This window comes from Temnothorax nylanderi, unplaced genomic scaffold (assembly GCF_030848795.1).
Source record: "Temnothorax nylanderi isolate EJ_2023f unplaced genomic scaffold, tnyl_v1.0 TNYL_tig0096_pilon, whole genome shotgun sequence".
NCBI classification, from domain to species: domain Eukaryota; kingdom Metazoa; phylum Arthropoda; class Insecta; order Hymenoptera; family Formicidae; genus Temnothorax; species Temnothorax nylanderi.
Window position 1 is genome coordinate 519,172 of NW_027249158.1, and position 19,213 is coordinate 538,384.

Genomic DNA, 19,213 nt, shown 5'->3' on the forward strand with positions numbered 1-19,213 from the left:
AATTAGAAATTTGTGGAGATCTCTTTATCGTGTATAAAACTGAAGATATGTCGCAGCTTTAAAACTACTATTTTAATACTTTAAAAATATTTTTAATTATCTATCAAAATTAATACACGTCGAAAATGTTAGTCTGATAATAAGATCTCATTATCATAGATTTCTCTTCATAAAGATAAAAATTATTTTAAAATCACGCAAGTGACCTTCTTGAAATAAGAGATAAATATTAATAAAATGATTCCATAAGAACATTTGATCAATCCTAATTACTTACGCTACTAATCTGAGACTAACTAAATAAATAAATAAGACACATTTCTTTGCTACTATTTTATGAAAAACAAGACACAAGAACGGGAACGTCTGCCTCCAATTTCTGTAAGCACATCTGAAACTGTTTCAATATGTAAATCGTTTACTTCAGAAAGATTGTAAATTCTAATATATAATTTATTATACTTACATGTAATTGCTGATCATTACGTACCATTTCTGTATTGTATAAAACAAATTTGTAAAAGCATTTTATTAAAATTTATCTGTCATAGTAAAGAAGGATTGTATGTGAAAGAATAATTAATAAGGTTTTATGAAAAAATATTCGATATTAATTTTCAAATAAATTGTCATCATCGAGAGACAAATTATTTTTATTAAAATACATTTTACTGTTTATCACATTGTTATTACCTATATGTTATTTACTACATGTTATTTCATACAACAATTATATTCGTCATAAAAACAAGCTTTACATACATTTGTGTGAAGATTGTATACATATTATTGTATAGATATTATTTCTAATAGTTTTCTAATTATGTGAAAAGTATCGATGATAAATCAATGTATAATCATTTTAAGGGTAATTTTTCTTTGAAATCTTTTCTTCAATAATATCGGCGATAAATATTTCTTTTTCGAAATCTGTAATGTTGGAATCTCAGAAATTAAAAAAAAAATAAAATATCGGAAATAATAATCTATAAATGTCCTAATTCAATAATAAGCAAACAAAGTAATCTGTTTTATCTTTCAATATATGTATACATGATGGGGGAGGTAACACTTTAAATGCCTCACACACTATCATTCAAAAGTTTGGAAGCACTACTTTTTTAAAGAAATATATCATATGAGAAATTTTACTGTCTGTTTTAACTATTCAACACAGTATTATTTCTAATCATTTTCCAAGGAAGTATTTCATTTAAAGAATTTTACCGAGTAAAAATGCTATGCTATTGTTCTGTTATGAAGAAAGAACAAGTTTTCATGGTTTGAGTAAAATATAATAATTGTTACTTTCATATTTATTATATTTTACAAGTCTTGAAAATCTTGAAAATCTTTCTTCATAACAGAATAATGGCATGTTCACTCGATAAAATTCTTCAAATAAAATACTTCCTTGGAAAATGATTAGAAACAAATAATACTATGTTGAATAGTCAAAACAGATAGTAAGGTTTCTCATATAATATTTTTTTTTGAAAGTATTAGCACCACTGTTTTTCTTTTTCTGTCACTGTTTTGTTTTTCTTAAAATCGTAGTGCTTCCAAACTTTTGAACGGTAGTGCATATATACATATATATATATATAAGATAAATTTAGTAAATCAAAGATAGCCAATGAAAGAGATAAGAGATAAACAATAAAATTAAATTTCCAAACTGTAATCTCGAATTTTTCATATACATAGCGATTAAGTTTTACAATTTTTGACCTACACTACTTAATCACTCCTTCTTCATAAAATCATTGAGAATATGATCGATGTGCACCACCGGTAAAGGAGGATGCACTCCAGGATGAGATTTCCGATGACATATTAATCCAGGTTTTTGTGTAAAGGCTTTCCCACAAATATCACAAATGTACGGCCGTTTCCCCGTATGAATTAACAAATGCTGCCTGTAAGCAGTTCTACGCGCAAATGCTTTGCCGCAGATGTGACAGTCGAACGGTCGATCGCCGGTGTGGGTCATCATGTGCTGCCTCAGTCGGTGATTCTCTGAGAAGGACTTGCCGCACTCTTCGCACACGAAGCTCTCTCTACGCTCATGCTGAAGCAAGATATGCTGATCTAGGTTCTCCTGCGTAACCATACGCCTCTTGCAGATCTCACATTCGTACTTGGGCTTGAAATGCGCCCATTTTTGGTGCACGTACAGCGAATTGCTGTTGGAACAAGTCTTGCCGCAGACGTCGCATATTATCGGGCTCTCTTTGTGCTTGAAACGCACATGTAATCTCATGTCGCTCTTAACTTTAAATTTTTTGCCGCAGTACTCGCACTCGTACTTGTAATCGGATCCGTGTTTGCGATCGAGATGCTCCTTCAGCCGTCGTCGGCTTGGACATTTAAACCCGCAAATGTCGCACGAGTATTCCTGCGGCTTGACGGTTTTAAGTTTGCTTCTCCGTTTGATCACGCGTTTCGTGGAATGTTTTCTGCTGATGTGCGAGTTGAAGGTCGATTTGTTGGTGCTCTCGTAGCTGCAGAAGTTGCAGCTGTACGTAATATGCTCTACATTTTTTTCTTCCTGTTCGTGAACGGTGTCCCGATGACACTTTAACATCTGCATTACGGGAAAGCAAATGTTACACTCGTCGCAAGCATAGACCTTGCTGTCTTCCTCATCGTAAGGCTGATCTTCGTCCGTAATTATTATCTCGTCCATCAACATATTCTCGCTTTCTACCTTTATTGTGTAAAACTTTTTCAACGTGTCTGTATACGGCACATTGTTGTCACTTTTAATTGCGACGGAGTTTTCCTCATCATCAACGTCGATTTTCAATATATCATCATCCTGTTTCTGATCACATTCAGTCTCTTCTGTCATTTTTGACGTCTGATTTATCGGAAGAAAGGCATAATAGAGACATCCTTCAAAATCAACTACTTTCCACGGCTGCATTGGAATAGATTCTTTGCCATACAGAAAATGTCCATTTCCATTTACGACCCTGAAAATCATACAATATGTTAGTTAAGAATTTTGCTATCAAATGAGAAAGGTTTTAGAATTTATTATTTATTTCGCAATTTTATCCCTTTTATGCTTCCAAACAAATGTTTGATACTTGAGAATAAAGAATCATTTTATACAAATGGATAAGGTGCACATTCCAGATAAAACATAAGTTTTAGATTTTGTTAGTTATTTATATCATTTTCCAATGATTTCTTCTAATCTCTCAAGAATTACAATCAACGACGGGAATAATCATACTTATTCCTAGTGATAAACGAAAACTCTGTTTTGAAGTAACTTACACGTTCTGTAACGCATATTTGCTGAAATCACATTCAGTTATAGCTAATCATATAAGTAAATCTAGGGTATAAATATACTGCGCTATACATAAGAAAATATATACCATTCAGATATTAAGATTTAAACACTCTCCTGCAATAGATTTATCGTACTTACAAACGCGAATAATTGTACGATAATTTTATGCATACTCACATTTAGAATATAGTCTTCAAAGGAAAAATAACAAATAAATTAACAGGAACAATTAATGAGATTTTAACAACCAATTGCTTTGTGAATATCATACAAATATAATTTTATTTTGAAACTTAAAATCAAACAATTCTTCTTTAATTAACATAACCGTCCAATAAACAAATCAGACAAGGTAATAATATGCATAACGAAATACAAAGCTTTAGAAAGAGATTTTGTTCATAGAACTTGACATAATGCATACACTAATGATCTAAAAAAATACGTTTAAGGTGTATTTACTTTTACATATGGCGATTAAAATTCTCTGCAAATATTTCGAGTTGTTTTATCGCATAAATTGCTACATAATCATTACCTCTAGATATCACTGGATAAAAAATCGTATAATGAGAATATCTCTTTTGTATAGTACATGAATATCAGTTACAAGCACATTTATCTTTTATACATTGTTGTCACCTATTCCTCGGAATCGTTCGTGCAAACTTTACGTCAATCAATCACCACGTGAACCGTTCATAACGTCGTTCAAGATATGATCGATGAGGACGCGCGGCAGAGGCGGGTGAGAACCCGGATGTGACTTCCTATGACTGATCAGACCCGGCTTCTGAGTGAAGGCCTTGCCACAGATATCGCACACGTACGGCCTGACGCCAGTGTGGATAAGCAGGTGCTGCTTGAGAGCTGTCCTGCGGGCGAAGGACTTGCTGCAGACGGTACAGCTGTACGGTTTGTCCCCGGTGTGGATCCTCATGTGCACCTTCAGTCTGCTGTTCCGCGAGAACGTCTTGCCGCACTCCTCGCACACCACGTTCTCCCTGCGCTCGTGCTGCTTGAGCATGTGCTCATTGAGGTTCTCCTGGCTGACCATCCGCCTCTTGCATATCTGACACTCGTATTTGGCCTTGTAGTGCGCAAACTTCTGATGCACGTACAAGGAGTTGCTATTGAGACAAGTCTTGCCGCAAACGTCACAGATCACCGGCTGCTCCCGGTGGCTGAAACGTATATGATTCGTCAGATCGCCCTTGACCTTAAACTTCTTACCGCAGGTCTCGCAGGAGAATTTGAAGTCGTCCGTGTGCTTGCGCGCGATGTGTATCTTCAACTCATACTTGTTCTTGTTCTTATAGTCGCACTGGGTACAACAGAACAGTTCCGGCTGCCCGTTGCCATCGCAGGACCGTGACTCTTTGTGCTTCCGCTTGATGTGAGAGTACAGCGACGACTTCTTGGCAGTCTTGAAGCCGCACTCGTTGCACGCGAACACCTCGTTGACATCCTCCACCTTGTGCCGGCGTTTATGAGCGTACAGCGTGCTCTTCTTCGCGCACGTGAAATCGCAGAGGTCGCAGTGTTCCTCGACGGCCGGCCTCTTCTGACTGGGCTTTTTCTGACTGGGGACGTGGGCGGCGATCGCCGATGTCTCGTTGCGTTCCTCGACACAAACTTCCTGTTTAATTACCACGTTGGAATCCTCGTATGAGATTAACGCAGTCCTCTTAGGCGTCCCGCGGCTGTGCGAGCAATCCGATTGACTTGTCTTCTTCGGAGATGTGTAGTTACACTTCGTTATTCTACGTTTCTTTTCCGCACAGCTCGCGTCTGAATTTTTCTTAGATCTCTTATGACCCTCCAAGTGAGACATCAGAGTAAAGCCCCTTTTACATTCAAAATCGCATACGTTGCAAGCAAAACTCGTCATATTCTTGTTCTTGTGCTTTCGCATGTGCCTGCTCAGATTCGCTTCACTCAAACACTCGTAACTGCAGATAATACACCTGAGCTTCTTCGGATTTGTTTTGGCCGTGTTTTTCTTGTGCTTTTTCTTTACATGCGCATTCAAAGTCGCCAATCTATTACAATCGAAATCGCAAAATGTACAAACATACTTTGCTCTCTGTAAACGCTTTCGCACCTTTAACTGTTTGGATTGTCTTCGAATGTTCATCTTTAAATATCGCACATACTTTTCTCTCAGGCGTTTCCCATAAAGCCATAAATGCATATTGTGCGTTATTTTGTGGCGATTCAGCATAGACTGCATGGGAAATTTTATATTACATTTGTCGCAAGTATAACCATCAATGACTATCTTGCGCAAACGCATCAAGGAGTTCATGCAACTACCGACGCTGCATCCGCTGATTCTCTGATTGCTCTGTTGAGCTTCGGCCTCTTCAACTTTAATAGCGGTTGACGGTAGTACTTTAAGTACCTTTACATCTTCCTCAGCTTTATCGACGTCGTCTAACATCGGTATTAACGAATAGCGCAGTTTACCACCGGCATCAGCGTGCTGCCACAGTCTCATCGGTATCGAATCTTTCCCGACAATAAAGCAACCGGAAGCGTCCGTCTGCAAGATCTTCTTGCTGCAGTTTTGTTCTCTAAAACATATTAAAATACAGCGGTTAGTTTCAATGATGTTGTTGGGACTTGAACATCTCAATCACTACTTACTGCAGAGTCTAAAAGATGTTTCTACAAGAAAGTTTGGATACGATTAAATCTCGTGGAACTATTGTATGATTCGCAAAAGTCGCCAATTCATTCATCTTTCTGACTCGAATCGAAATTGTTCATTACGTTTTTTTTCCTTCGGAATTAAAAGAATATCATTTTATTAAAATTGATTCTAACGATTCAAATCTGCTTATGTTATGTAAAGAAAAATGTCTATGGTATAAATAAGAAGTTGTAAAAAATTATATAAAATAAATTTCGGATAACTTAATACAATACACCTCTTAATAAATATAATCACTTCGTGGCAAACATGTATATTATTAGTTTAAGTTCCATCTTAACTTATCAGCTCATATTTTTTCTTGTATAATACCGAAACAAGTACATTTATTAATTTATTACAAAATTAAATACATCATTACAAGTAAAATAACTTTACATGGTTAAAATTAAAACATACATATGTACATAGATCATCACATAAAAGATCACATTACTTTTAACGAGTAATGTTAAATTATGTTAAATAGAACAGCTCTTCACACATAGATCTTTTGTATCACGATTCTACAAAGATCTTATAATTGTGTAGTATATGTATAACAACCATCTCACAAGTTATTTTAATATCTTATAAGATATGTTTTCTTGGAATCCTGATTTACTTTTGTTAAAGTTACTTTTTTTCCAAGAGGCACAAGTGGTGACGATGAGTGCGCATCTGAATGCTTCCTATAAATGTACGGTTCGATGCTTGTATGCGTTATGTGATTGATTAAATATATTTTCGAGATAAACGCTTTGCCCCATACTCTACAGTCGTAAGTCTTGCAAATCGTGCACATTGCTGTCAAGATTCTTCTGCGTCAGAAGTTTCTTGCACCGCCGCAGTGAAACTTGTACTCGTTTAAATTTGCCACTTTCCTGTGATTGTAAAAGGAATAATTACTCGTGTAGAATCTCCCGTTAATATCGTACATGTGCTGAGAACCGTTATAAGTGCTGAGGTGGAATTTGAGGTCCCATTCCATCTATTCGCAAACAAATTTGTACTCGTCGATGTGCCACTTGATGTAGTGTGCTTTTAAATTGTTCTTCGTTTTGCCACGATAATCGCACTTGCTGCAAATCAACGCAATCAACTGACATTCATATCCTGATGGTTAAGTCGGTGTATCTTCAAATCGCTTGCTGCTACTACCCTTGCCGCAAATTGTGCACTGAAGGGTTGCGATAGAAACTTTATTCGTGATATGGCGCAATATTTTGCTCTTTTGCTCGAACACTATTTGACAGATACCGCACATATAAATCTCAGTTAGCGAGTTTCTTGTAAAGACACACCCAGACAACACGCACGTCTCAAATTTGGGATATAACGTCTTAAAAACGTCATTTAGATGTTTTCAAGACGTCTAATGATGTGACGTCTTTAAGACGTCTGATTTGCCGATTTGAGACATTATGATCACTGGGCATCTTCTATTATGTGCGCTTCGTTGATGTGAGACAATCTGTTGTTGATGATAACTTCACTGAGCAATTCGTTGTTGTCTTCTGCCACTTCTCTTTTTATTACATTTCTTAACAATTTTACTAAATCAGTGAATATTTAACAACCCATCTTCTTATCTCTAACGCTTTCAGATTCTGCTTTACTATTGACATCAATCTTTTTTCAAAAATAAATTTACATGAAATTTCACCTGCGGCAACAGATTTCCTAAAACATGAATTACATAAAATCAATATAATGAACACTATTAGAAATCTTTCCAATTATATAATTAGAATTATATTCATATAATTATAAGCAAATACATATACATATATGTTTTAATTATACCCATTACTTAAAAAAAAATTTTTAAAAATACAATTTAATTTACTAATCATTACAAGTAAATTTTCTTAGATAATTGAATATTCTGTATTGCATTAAAATAAAACATATGCGCGCATCCATATACGGAGTTAAATACACAAAAATATTTTGTTTAATATTTTTATATATTTTGCATTTAATAGAAAAAGAACAATTTAATTATTTAATAAAATTTATTTCTAGTAATAAAAGAAATAAATTGTATGTTATATATACACATATAGTGTCCCATTTTCAAAAATATGTTTAAATATATAAGAAACATTGCGTTAAAAAAAAGAATTTTGAACAAAAGTTCGGTTTTGAGGGAGACATAAAGCATTAGCGTTATATACAGAGTTAAAATTATAAGTTATGGTGCAACCTTCGAACACTTTATTAATTAAATGAAACACATCCACGCTATATATTAACATTATATCAGCCCTTTTTAGGGTTGATAGATTTGATAGATTTGAAAAGGTTTTGTCGTCAGCTTCAAGAATCTACAATAAAAAATTAGAGTTTTTATTAAAAAATTTCAATGTAATCTTCATGTGATCTTGATGGGAATTGTCACGGAAAATCAAACTGACTATCACTTCGTATGCTCTTCAAAACCAAACAACTTTTGAAACATTTTTTTTCAAAACGCGATGTTTTTTTATATATTTAAGCATATTTTAAAAAATGAAACTGGGGTTATATGTATAACATTGTAAAAATGTGTGATGCGCTTATATAAATAAGTTTAAAAACTATATCATTTAGAATAATTATTCTAATTATATATTTAATAATTATAGTATATTAGTACATAAACATATACATAAAAATGTCACATATAATTAGAATTATTTTGAAAAGGATATTTTCTAAACTGTGTGTGTGCAAGAGTGCGTCACATTTTTTTTATATCTGTCATATACTTGTCAGTACACAGCCACATTCGTCTAATGCTTGAATACTGTAACAATCATTTATAATTTCTTCATCACATATTATTTCACAAAAATTTCTGTTTAATAATAAAAACATAATTATATAATTGCACTATAAAACAATTTGCAGTGCACTTATGTCTAAAAATACATAAATATATTGTATAACAAAACAGCTATTTTTGCATGAACTTAGTTAAATTTATTAGTTCCCTGGTTATAACAGAACTTTTTATATTATTTACTCTTATTATTAATAGATGCAAATGGTGAGATTTTTTTCTGACATCTGAATGTTCTTTCGTTCAAGAAGCGATAGGATTGGACGTTGCTTTACTCGCAAATCGTCAGATATATCAAGCGAATTTTCGAGTGCATCAGAAAATATCTTTAGCTTAATCAAGCTTGTGAAAGTCTTGTCATATACATATGTAAACAAGTCTTCCTGTATTCAAATTCCTTTATGTTGAAAATTAATCTTGCAGAAATCGCAAGATATTCTTTCTTCTGCTTGAGTTTCGAGATTTTACGGCAGCTTCTGCCGTAAAATTAAATTTCTTTTATAAATGGTCGTTCAACTCTTTTCTTTAATATCATGTTGCTCCTTAGTAGAATGTGGCTTTTTTTATCATTTTGTTTGTCGATCGCAATCTAAATAGCTAAAATACGTACGTATTTTGATAATATCAGATGTGTTTCGATAATATTAATTCATAATGTTAAAATACTACATACACAAATAATATATATCAAGATCTATAGGCAGCTTACTGCATCTTTGAGTGAACAAAACAAAAACATGTATTAAAAACGTTCTTTACTTTTCAACTTATACATCAATATTCTTTAACGTGTATTCTTTAAAATGTGTTCTTTAACATTGGATATTAAAACTTAACTATGTTTCATAAATAAAAAATGATATGGGAACATTATGTACATCATAAAAAGAGCATACATACAGATCACACATTCTTCACAGATTATTTAATATAGCTTATTATTGCTTTTATATATAAAAGCTATCATAACATGTTTTTTTTAAATTATAAATAGTTTAAATGTTATTTACCCGCTGCGGCGAATACCCACAGGAGTTTTAATACATGTATGTACTGTATGCTTTACACTTTACATATTTGATTTTACATACATTTGCTTCAGCTTCGGTGTATTAATAAAAATTACATATTCCTTTTTAAAAAAGTAAACGAAAATGTGTGCTAATTAATAATATTAAATATACATATCTTGCCTTATTTCCAATATCAGTAGCCATTGCATGTAACAAGAATACCAATTAGTTGCATACATACATAACTATTTATACATATATAGAATTATTTAAAATTATTTGATCTTTCTAATATACATATAATTCATGTATAAACATTAACTATTTAATGTAATGTCTGATTGAGCTTTTTGGAAATTTTTGTGAAAATAAAAATATTATTAATTTAACAGTCAATTAGAATCAAAAGCCATGCGATCCAAGCCTAGGTCTTTGACGGCCTTTATGTTAGTTTCTGTATATATATATATATATATATATACATATAATTTTTCCAACAAACTGCGCGCCGATTATTTGTCGGACTTTAAAACACAGTTATTGTTAGAATTAAAACCCTTCCCTCCCCGGAATTAAATCGAAATTTAATTCCGGGGAGGGAAGGGTTTTAATTCTAACAATAACTGTGTTTTAAAGTCCGACAAATAATCGGCGCGCAGTTTGTTGGAAAAATTATATGTATATATATAGATATATATATATACAGAACTAACATAAAGGCCGTCAAAGACCTAGGCTTGGATCGCATGGCTTTTGATTCTAATTGACTGTATATTGTTACGATCCTATTTCTCTTATTATTATTAATTTAACAATTTGTTTGTAAATTTACCTAAGAGCTTTCTATAGATGAATATCTACAAAAAGAATTATTCTATATATTTAACTGCTCAACAACAACTGTAAGAAATATATAGGATATATTATAACATACAGATAACTCAATTTTATTTCATGTATGCAGTAAAAACAAAATAACATACAATAAAATTGAGTGACCTTACGTTATCATATATACGTTGTATATTCAATCTTTATTTTTGACATATAATGAAATTTTTATAAAAATTAATATGCAGCCACAAACAGAAAAAAGAGAAAGAGACAGACAATTAATGTTGACAATATATGTATATTAAAGAATTAAATTTAAAAATAAAACAAGATTTTTCTAAAAATATGTAATATAAAATAAAATAATTTAATTGCATTTGATCAAATTGCAATTAAAATACATTAAACAAAAAAGTGCAAAATTAGAAACAAGTAATATTAAGTAATATTAAAAATATTAAGATTCAGAATAAAATTCAGAAAATGAAATCTTATTTTGTGTAATCCTTGTGTACTTTTTATGAAAGTTAACATTAACAAATTCATATCGTTTATCACATTACAAATTCTATATAAAAAATGTTTCATATCTAGTTCAATATACGTTCTACATTAGGAGAGTGTGTACATCAGTCTGAGAAAGAACGCAATAGTTTACAGAAGCGAATTTTGATGGATGGTTGCAAAATCTATTCTGTTCTCGAAAAAAATCTAAAACCACCACCCTCCAAATATTAGTCTTCCAAGAATTAGATATAAATTAGATTTAAATGTGAGATCTAAAATAATAATACATTAATAGATTTAAGCTCTATATAATCAATACTCATCTTTACGTTTGTACTTATGAATAAGATTGAAAAAAAAAATGTATGAGAGTATTACCCAAAATATTATAAAAAACTGACAGATCCCAGATAGGTAACTAATACTAATCCTCATCTTCATCCTCATACTCATCTTCATCGTCATCCCCAGCCTCATGCTTATATTTATGTTTAAGAAAAGAAGCTTTATATTTAAATACTGCATCGCATTCGTTGCACTTATAATTTCGTGAATGCCGTTTCGTATGTTTGTTGAGTAAGCTCATCGTCCTAAAACTCCATTTGCATTGAGAACACTTGAAAAACTTTTTCTCTGTCGGTAAACTCAAATTCCAATTCAATCTGTTGAAACGTTCTTGTAGATCAAATTTTTCAAGCTTACATTTCTTTATATTCGCTTGTTTTTCATCATTTTGACACTCATCTTCACGTTGCAACTGTTTGTGAATATAACTTTTATCATCCTGATGTTTACGCTTGTGTTGCGTAAGATGACAATTATCCTCACACACTTGATTACACACGTCGCAAACTGTAACTGCATTATGAAGCTCCATATGTTGCAGGAATACCACTTTGTTTTGGAATAATTCGAAACAGAATTGACATTTGTAGACATTAGAATGCCATTTTACCTGATGGCACGTGACACTCGAAGCTTTTGTCGATTTAAAGTCGCAGTCCGTACAATGAAATAATTCCATACCGCTTTCATGTAACGACACATGAGATGTAAGCAATGTTTTAGTTTCTAGGCGTATACCACAAATTAAACACTCGTGTAGATAAACATTGCTGTGAACCATCACATGATCTCTCAGATTGCAATTTTTGTCAAATTTTAGCCAACAATAAGGGCACGTGTATTTCAAATTTTCATTATGTATTTCTGATGCTAAATTCAATTCGTCTTTTACATCTTTGTATATTTCTTCAGGCTCCTCCATAGATTCGTCAGCAACCTCCACTTTTACTTTCGGCGAAGGACATGGTGGTTCTACAATCTCACTTTTACCTTCATTTTTGACAAAACAAGAATCTTGTATTGGCACAAGGTAATATTGTTGATCGTTTTTAATCACAAGGTAATTTTGTTGAAGAGGATCACATGGCTCAGACCTAAAAGTAAGAAAAATAAATTAGTTTGGCGCAAAATACATATTTTTACATATATAGATACATGCTGTCTATTACTGTAAAAAAACATTTTTGTATATTCCGTTAAACATTATGCCTTCATTAAATATATAAAGAACAAGTGCACAAATGTCAAAAACATTAAACATACGCAATATAAAACCGCACAAATTATTATTAAAAATATATTTTCTTCATGCTACGAACATCTTTACAATTTTCATTGTATTATATTTAAATAATCTTTATTATGTGAATATAACCGAAAATACATTGTGTGTCACATTTGTCTCATTTTTCCACATACTGTTTTATTTAAAAATATATATCTATCTTGTACTAATATATGAATATGATATTTCCCCTAAAGTTTTAAGCTGCTTTACTATTATTATATACAAAATTTATGAAACATTAACTCTGTTATATATATATATATATATATATATATATATATATATATATATTAATGTATTTTATATCTGTTTTGCAATTATAAAAAAAAATTTGTCTCTCATATTAGTGTAACTTATCTGATACATAAAAATATTTTTTAATAATTATTTTTTAAATACTTTTAAATGTTTTTAAAAACATCCTTCACAGCAAAAGAGTTGTTCTCTCCTATCGAAACTGCAATCATCCAGTTAATCAATACTATATTATGTGTTATTGTGCTTTATACTTTCCATTATATCTAAAATGTCTTTTTAAGAAAAGGAATCAATGTGCAACTTCGTGGAAGTAGATTACATGTCACGTATCATGGAAAGTGTCCATATATATCCATTTACTAAAAACATATGTATTTATTTAATATCTTACATCAATTTTATACTGTACATTGCATCATCCCATACAGTAAACAGAAGTTCGCTATCAAAAGCGAGCATGGCGAGGATTATTCTTGAAGAAAATCATATTTTCGATATCTTCTTCAAAACAAATTTACAGTTCAAAAAACTGATTAAATTATATTCTTACTATCAAAAATTTGAATTAATTGCGGATAATTTATTAAATGAGAAGATTATAACATATTCCTTCAAATTGTGGATAAAAAGTAAAATTCTTATTCCATGAAATGTAAAGTTTATGTTAATAAAAATATATCACGTTCTTAGCCAAAATACCAAAACTAGAATATACAAGATATTATGGTAGATATTACCGTATTATGGTAGATATTACCGTAGGTATTACCGTATTTCAAGAAATATCATTGAACTTAATGTTGCAAAGATGGTGATATATTTTTCAATCAACTCTATTACATAAACAAGATTGGAAGACTTTGATATAAAAGTGAAATGTAATTACATGATAAACAAATCCAAGATGAAGCGGAACATCGAAAATAAACTGTAGGTATCTAATATTAGATTAATACAGGCATCACTTCTATATACTCTATTTACATCGCCAACAGATTTATTGTAGGTCATAACGTGAGTATGTTAAAGTTTGAAGAAAAAAAATAACAGAATAATTTTGTGATCTCATGAGATAATTTATAATCTTTAAATATTCGAAATCTATCAGAGAATAAATAAATACTTGATTGCAGAGTTTTGGAACTTAATCGTGAACATGATAAACTGTAATATAGTATTAATTCATAACTTGTTCTCGAGTAAATGTTCTAATGCATTTGAACATAAGATCGACATAGAAGCATGTACTTTCGAGAAATAAATCCTCCAATTTCGGAGAATCTACACGTCACAAGATAATAGTATATGTTGTTGCTTTATCGCCTGTGGTGTAGGCGGGATTGTCCAAACTGCGTTACATTACAAATGTATCGCCACTGAGATAATAATCAAAAATCATCTATTTGCACATCACGCGTTTTCAGATTATATATATTAGAAAGATATAAAAAAGTTATCCGTACCACAAAAGATCACTCTCTTCATTTCACATGTTTATCCGTCGCATATACACGCGAGTCACTTGGCACTTTTTTTCACAACAATTTTGTCTTGCACGCCGTGCAGGAGATTTGTAATTTTGATGGGCGGCGGCGGCGGAATGCTTCTTCCGCCAGGATGCTTCTTCCGGTGCAGCATCATCGGCGACCGCTGGGTGAAGCTCTGGCCGCAGATGTCGCAGATGTAAGGTCGCTCACCGACGTGGGTAAGCAGATGAATCTTTTGCGAGCTGAGGCAGCCGAAGGTCTTGCCACATATCGCGCAGAGATACGACTTCTCGCCCGAGTGCGTCCTGAGATGCTTCGTGAGACCGTACTTGAATTTGAACTCCATACCGCATTGCTCGCAGACGTACTTCATCTTGTGCAGCTCAGCGTGACTGTCGAGATTCTTCTGGGTTTTAAAGCGCTTCCTGCAAATCTGACACTCAAACTCCTTAACCTTCGTCTTGTGCTTGTAATGCTTGTGGAAGTACAAGGAGCTCTTGCTGGGATAGGACGTGCCGCATATGTCGCAAACGCAGGACTCCGTGTCGTGGTCCTTCATGTGTGTCGTGTAGTCGGACTGCACCTTGAACATCTTGCCGCACTGTTCGCAGCTATAGTTGTAGTCCTCGGTATGCTTGCGAATATAATGTATCTTCAGATACGGCTTCGTGCGCGCCTTGAAGTCGCACAGGGTGCACGCGTGAAGCTGCGCGGGCTCGTCGTGAATCTCCATATGCCTAGAAAGATACGCACCGGTCTTGAAGCCCTTGGAGCAGATCGTGCACTTGTGCGGCCGTGAGTTGCTGTGCTTGAACATGTGACTAGTGAGTTTGCTCTTGCGGTCAAACGTAATGTAACAGATCTCACAGATATGCGACTTCTTCTTTGGACTAGTCGAGTGCTTGCCGGATCGCGTTTTCGACAGTTTTTCTTTGCGCCGTTTCCTGAAATCCAACGGAGCGTCATCCAAATCATCCAAATCATCCAAATCGTCTGAATCGTCGATGACGGTTTTATTTCTCTTCCTGGTCTCAATCCGATTTTTATCCTTCTCGACGCGATTATCCTTCTCTTTTGCTTCATCTTCTTTTGACTCGGTTTTGGAACTATTTTCCTCGGTGGGTGGCGGTTCTTTCATCATAAACACGCTCAATGACTTTGGGATGCGAAAATAATCGTCTTCCAGTTTTACTATCAGAAAAGTTGACGAGAGTGGATCTAGTTGATTGCACCTAAAAAAATTATAAAAATTGTCAGTCGATTTTTATTCGTTAGTATAATAGGGATATAATCGTGCTGGTTGCACGCGAGCATGCATTGGTGCAACTTCAGCTAAAAGTTTCGGTAAAGAAGAAACAGAGCTGAATTTCACAAAAATAACTTTTCTCCACTGCTCACAGATATTTTCTTATAGGCAAGTATTTCTTATTATTCTAATAAATTTAGAATTTATTTATAATAATAAATAAATAAGTTAACTAACCTTAGTTAGACTAACTTACATAAAAAAAACGCAATTATTACATTAATACATAAATAAACTTTATATGTGACGTATAATACATATAATATTTATTTAGACTATTTAATGCATTTAATTTCTATTAAAAAATCCATTTTCTTGTGTACAACTAAAATTGAATATATATTGTTGTTAATCATGCATTATAAAAATAGAGATATAATCGCTGCGTAAAACTCATGTTACAATACGAGTCGATATTTGCGGGTGGAGATGAAGTAATTTTGCTTTATATTCATTCCATGTTAAGATTCCATTTGCGACACTCTATCAGATCTTTTAAACACAATTCTGATAATGGAAGATCAGTAAACGATCGTTCAACTGTGTCTGCATCACAAGCTTTTTCGGATAATATAATATGTCGGATAAACGGATAATTTTGCACTTTTGCGAGTGCATTCTCTCGAGGAATTTCAAGTGTCTCATGATCTCAGAGACAATAAATTCGTCAATGGTGATAAGCTCAAAAACTGCTAAGTGCATATTAGTGAATAGTCTAATATTCGATCAATTTGGTCGGTTAATCGACTTTCATACGAGAACTTCTTGAAGTTTAATTCTTGCTCTTCAACAAAATATTCTTCGATACGACTTAATATTTTATATAGACATATTATATTATGTATATAATTCTTTTAGTTAATCGCTTGCTAAAATTTTAGTCTCACTTTGAACTCTCTTTGTAACATGAGATGCTTAATTTTCGATATATACAACTATCTCACATCCGTTGACACCTGAAACATTGATAAAATTAATCATTAAAAGAAAATATAATTTATATAAATATATCGCTACATTGAAGAAATTACGATTATTATAACAATCATTTAATAATTCATATATATAAAATATAGAGAGAATTCTTTTTCATACAAAATATTCTCATGCTTATATAAAATTTTTGAAATTATTAAAAAAAATTAATTTTTCGAGATTTATTCAAAAATGTAATACTTTTAGTACAAAATATTAAAAATTTAGAAAAGTAAAGCTTATAAAAAAGCTATACAGCAAAAATCTATGGCATTTTAAACAGAAATGTTACTTGCAAATCGTAAATATGTTCTATGATCAATATAACTACGTTAAACTCGTTATAAAACAGTTTAAATTGTATTTATTAAACAGATTCAATTATATTCGAATATATCTTATATAGTTGCTCTATATTTCTTTTTACAAAATGATAGAATTCTATAGTTTATTTTACGGCAATAATCTATTTAAATAAAAATTATAACTTAAATTAACAAAAATGTTGTGTTTTCAAATATAATTTCAATAATTATTCAAGTATAATTAAATACAAAATTTAATATATGATTTTATTTATACTTTGTATACTTATTAAATCATGTGTACACACACTTGTCACAAATTTTCATCAACTTTATAATTTAATAATATTCACATAAAACAGAAATTCTCACTGAATATTTCTAATGTTCGCCGTTTTGCACAAATCGTATACACAAAAATAAAGTGATTTTTTTCTAATACAGTAACACTTCAATTAACGTACACGAAAACATATATCAAACAATATAAGGATAGATAAATATTTTTTATAAATATGCATAAATAATCACCAGTCTTTTCTCTTAAAAAGATAAAAGTACAATTGATATCGTCATGTAATTTTCTTGTACACAAGGTACAATTAAAAACTTATACATATGAATCATATATTCTATTGTAATATGGACATTTTATACATTCCTTAAAAACTCCACTAAGATAGTCAAATAAGACCATTTCACAGTCCTTTGGATTGGATCACGCATCCAATATGGAAGTCTTATCGATGTGATCACTTTGAAACTTTTCAAGGTAATTTCTGGCGAGCTCAGCTATCTGCGGATGCGACGATAATAATGGCGGCAGTGGTCCAGGATGATGCTTTCTATGCCTTAGCAGACTGGAGCGTTGCGTGAAGTCCTTCTCGCAGATGTCGCACTTGTATGGCCGTATGCTGGCATGGGTGAGCACATGCTGATAGAAATTGCTAGTGGACAGGAACGTTTTATGGCACAGAATACAAGTGGAGATGTTTGTCTGGCCGTGCTTGAAACGTTTGTGGCTCATGAGTTCGCGAGTACCGCTGTACTCCTTGCCACAAACCTCGCACTTGAAACCTTTTTTATGCAACATCAAATGATTGTCCAGTCTGCTTCTGTGGTGGAACTTCTTGCGGCACAAGTGACATGGATATTCATACTTGATTTCGCGATTTCGCTTCTGATGCCGCCATTCGTGGCCCTTGACATCCTTGACCTTCTTGCCGCAGAAACGGCAGATTTGCAGTTCCAACACGTGGGTTCTCTTCATATGGTGCGTCAGATCGATCTTCAGTTTATAACTGCGACCACAATGCTCACAAACGAATCTCGGCTCGTGATCGCTATGGGTGCGAACGTAGTGTCTTTTCAGGCCGTCTCCACTTTTGTATTTCACATGACAGATCTCGCACTCGAAGTAATAGTCCGGCCGGTGTATTCTTTTGTGTTCCTCTAATGCCCTTGGTGTGTAACAAGCTCTTTTACACTTGTCGCATCGATATGGTTTACGATGCACGTATCTCACATGTCGCTCAACCTTCTTTGCATTATCAAAATGCTTGTCGCAAAATGGACACGTATTTCTTATCTCTTCCATGACTTCGTCTACCTCGGTAGTTTCTTTATGTAAATTTAAAGAACCGGAGACTTGCGGCGATTTCATGTTCAACAAAGATCGAACCTTCTGAATTGAATTATTGGTGTCCTTGGTAGTTTTTACGGACGAATTCTGCGAATCTAATGGCAAATCTACTTTAATCGATCTATTTATACTTCGACACTGTATTGTAACGGGTTTAAGTTTTCCACTTGTTTTTGTAGAATTATGTTCACTTTGGACAGATTTCCATGTACCCAACAAAATGGAGACAAAACGGGGAGGTCCTTTTCGATATTGCGCTCCTTTCTGCCTGATGATGATAGGCTTTTCCCTGAAACAGGGATAAATCGTGTCAGCGTATAAAGTATCAATACTGTATTTTAAACATATAATCAAATAGCCAAGTAACTGAATATAAGAGACATCCTTGGCCACTGTAAAAAGATAAATCTCAATATTATTACAT

General features: G+C 32.9%; 1 protein-coding gene and 1 pseudogene across 7 annotated transcripts in view; both read right to left on the reverse strand.

Moving 5' to 3' along the window:
* LOC139775322 (uncharacterized) overlaps positions 1–19,213 on the reverse strand; it is a 68,239-nt gene that overhangs the window by 20,204 nt on the left and 28,822 nt on the right. The window contains exon 5 of one of the 7 annotated variants that reach the window (XM_071711240.1): positions 611–2,978. The exons of 3 other annotated variants lie outside the window; for them this stretch is intronic. In XM_071711240.1, coding sequence (XP_071567341.1) covers positions 1,745–2,978 — 1,234 coding nt within the window. In that variant the 3' untranslated portion in view covers positions 611–1,744. Of the gene's footprint in view, positions 1–610; positions 2,979–3,156; positions 5,884–13,425; positions 15,794–17,388; positions 19,079–19,213 lie in introns of those variants that run through there. 3 more of the 7 variants (XM_071711236.1, XM_071711243.1, XM_071711241.1) reach the window with 3 other exon arrangements.
* On the reverse strand, positions 6,345–10,392 carry LOC139775323 (uncharacterized; annotated as a pseudogene).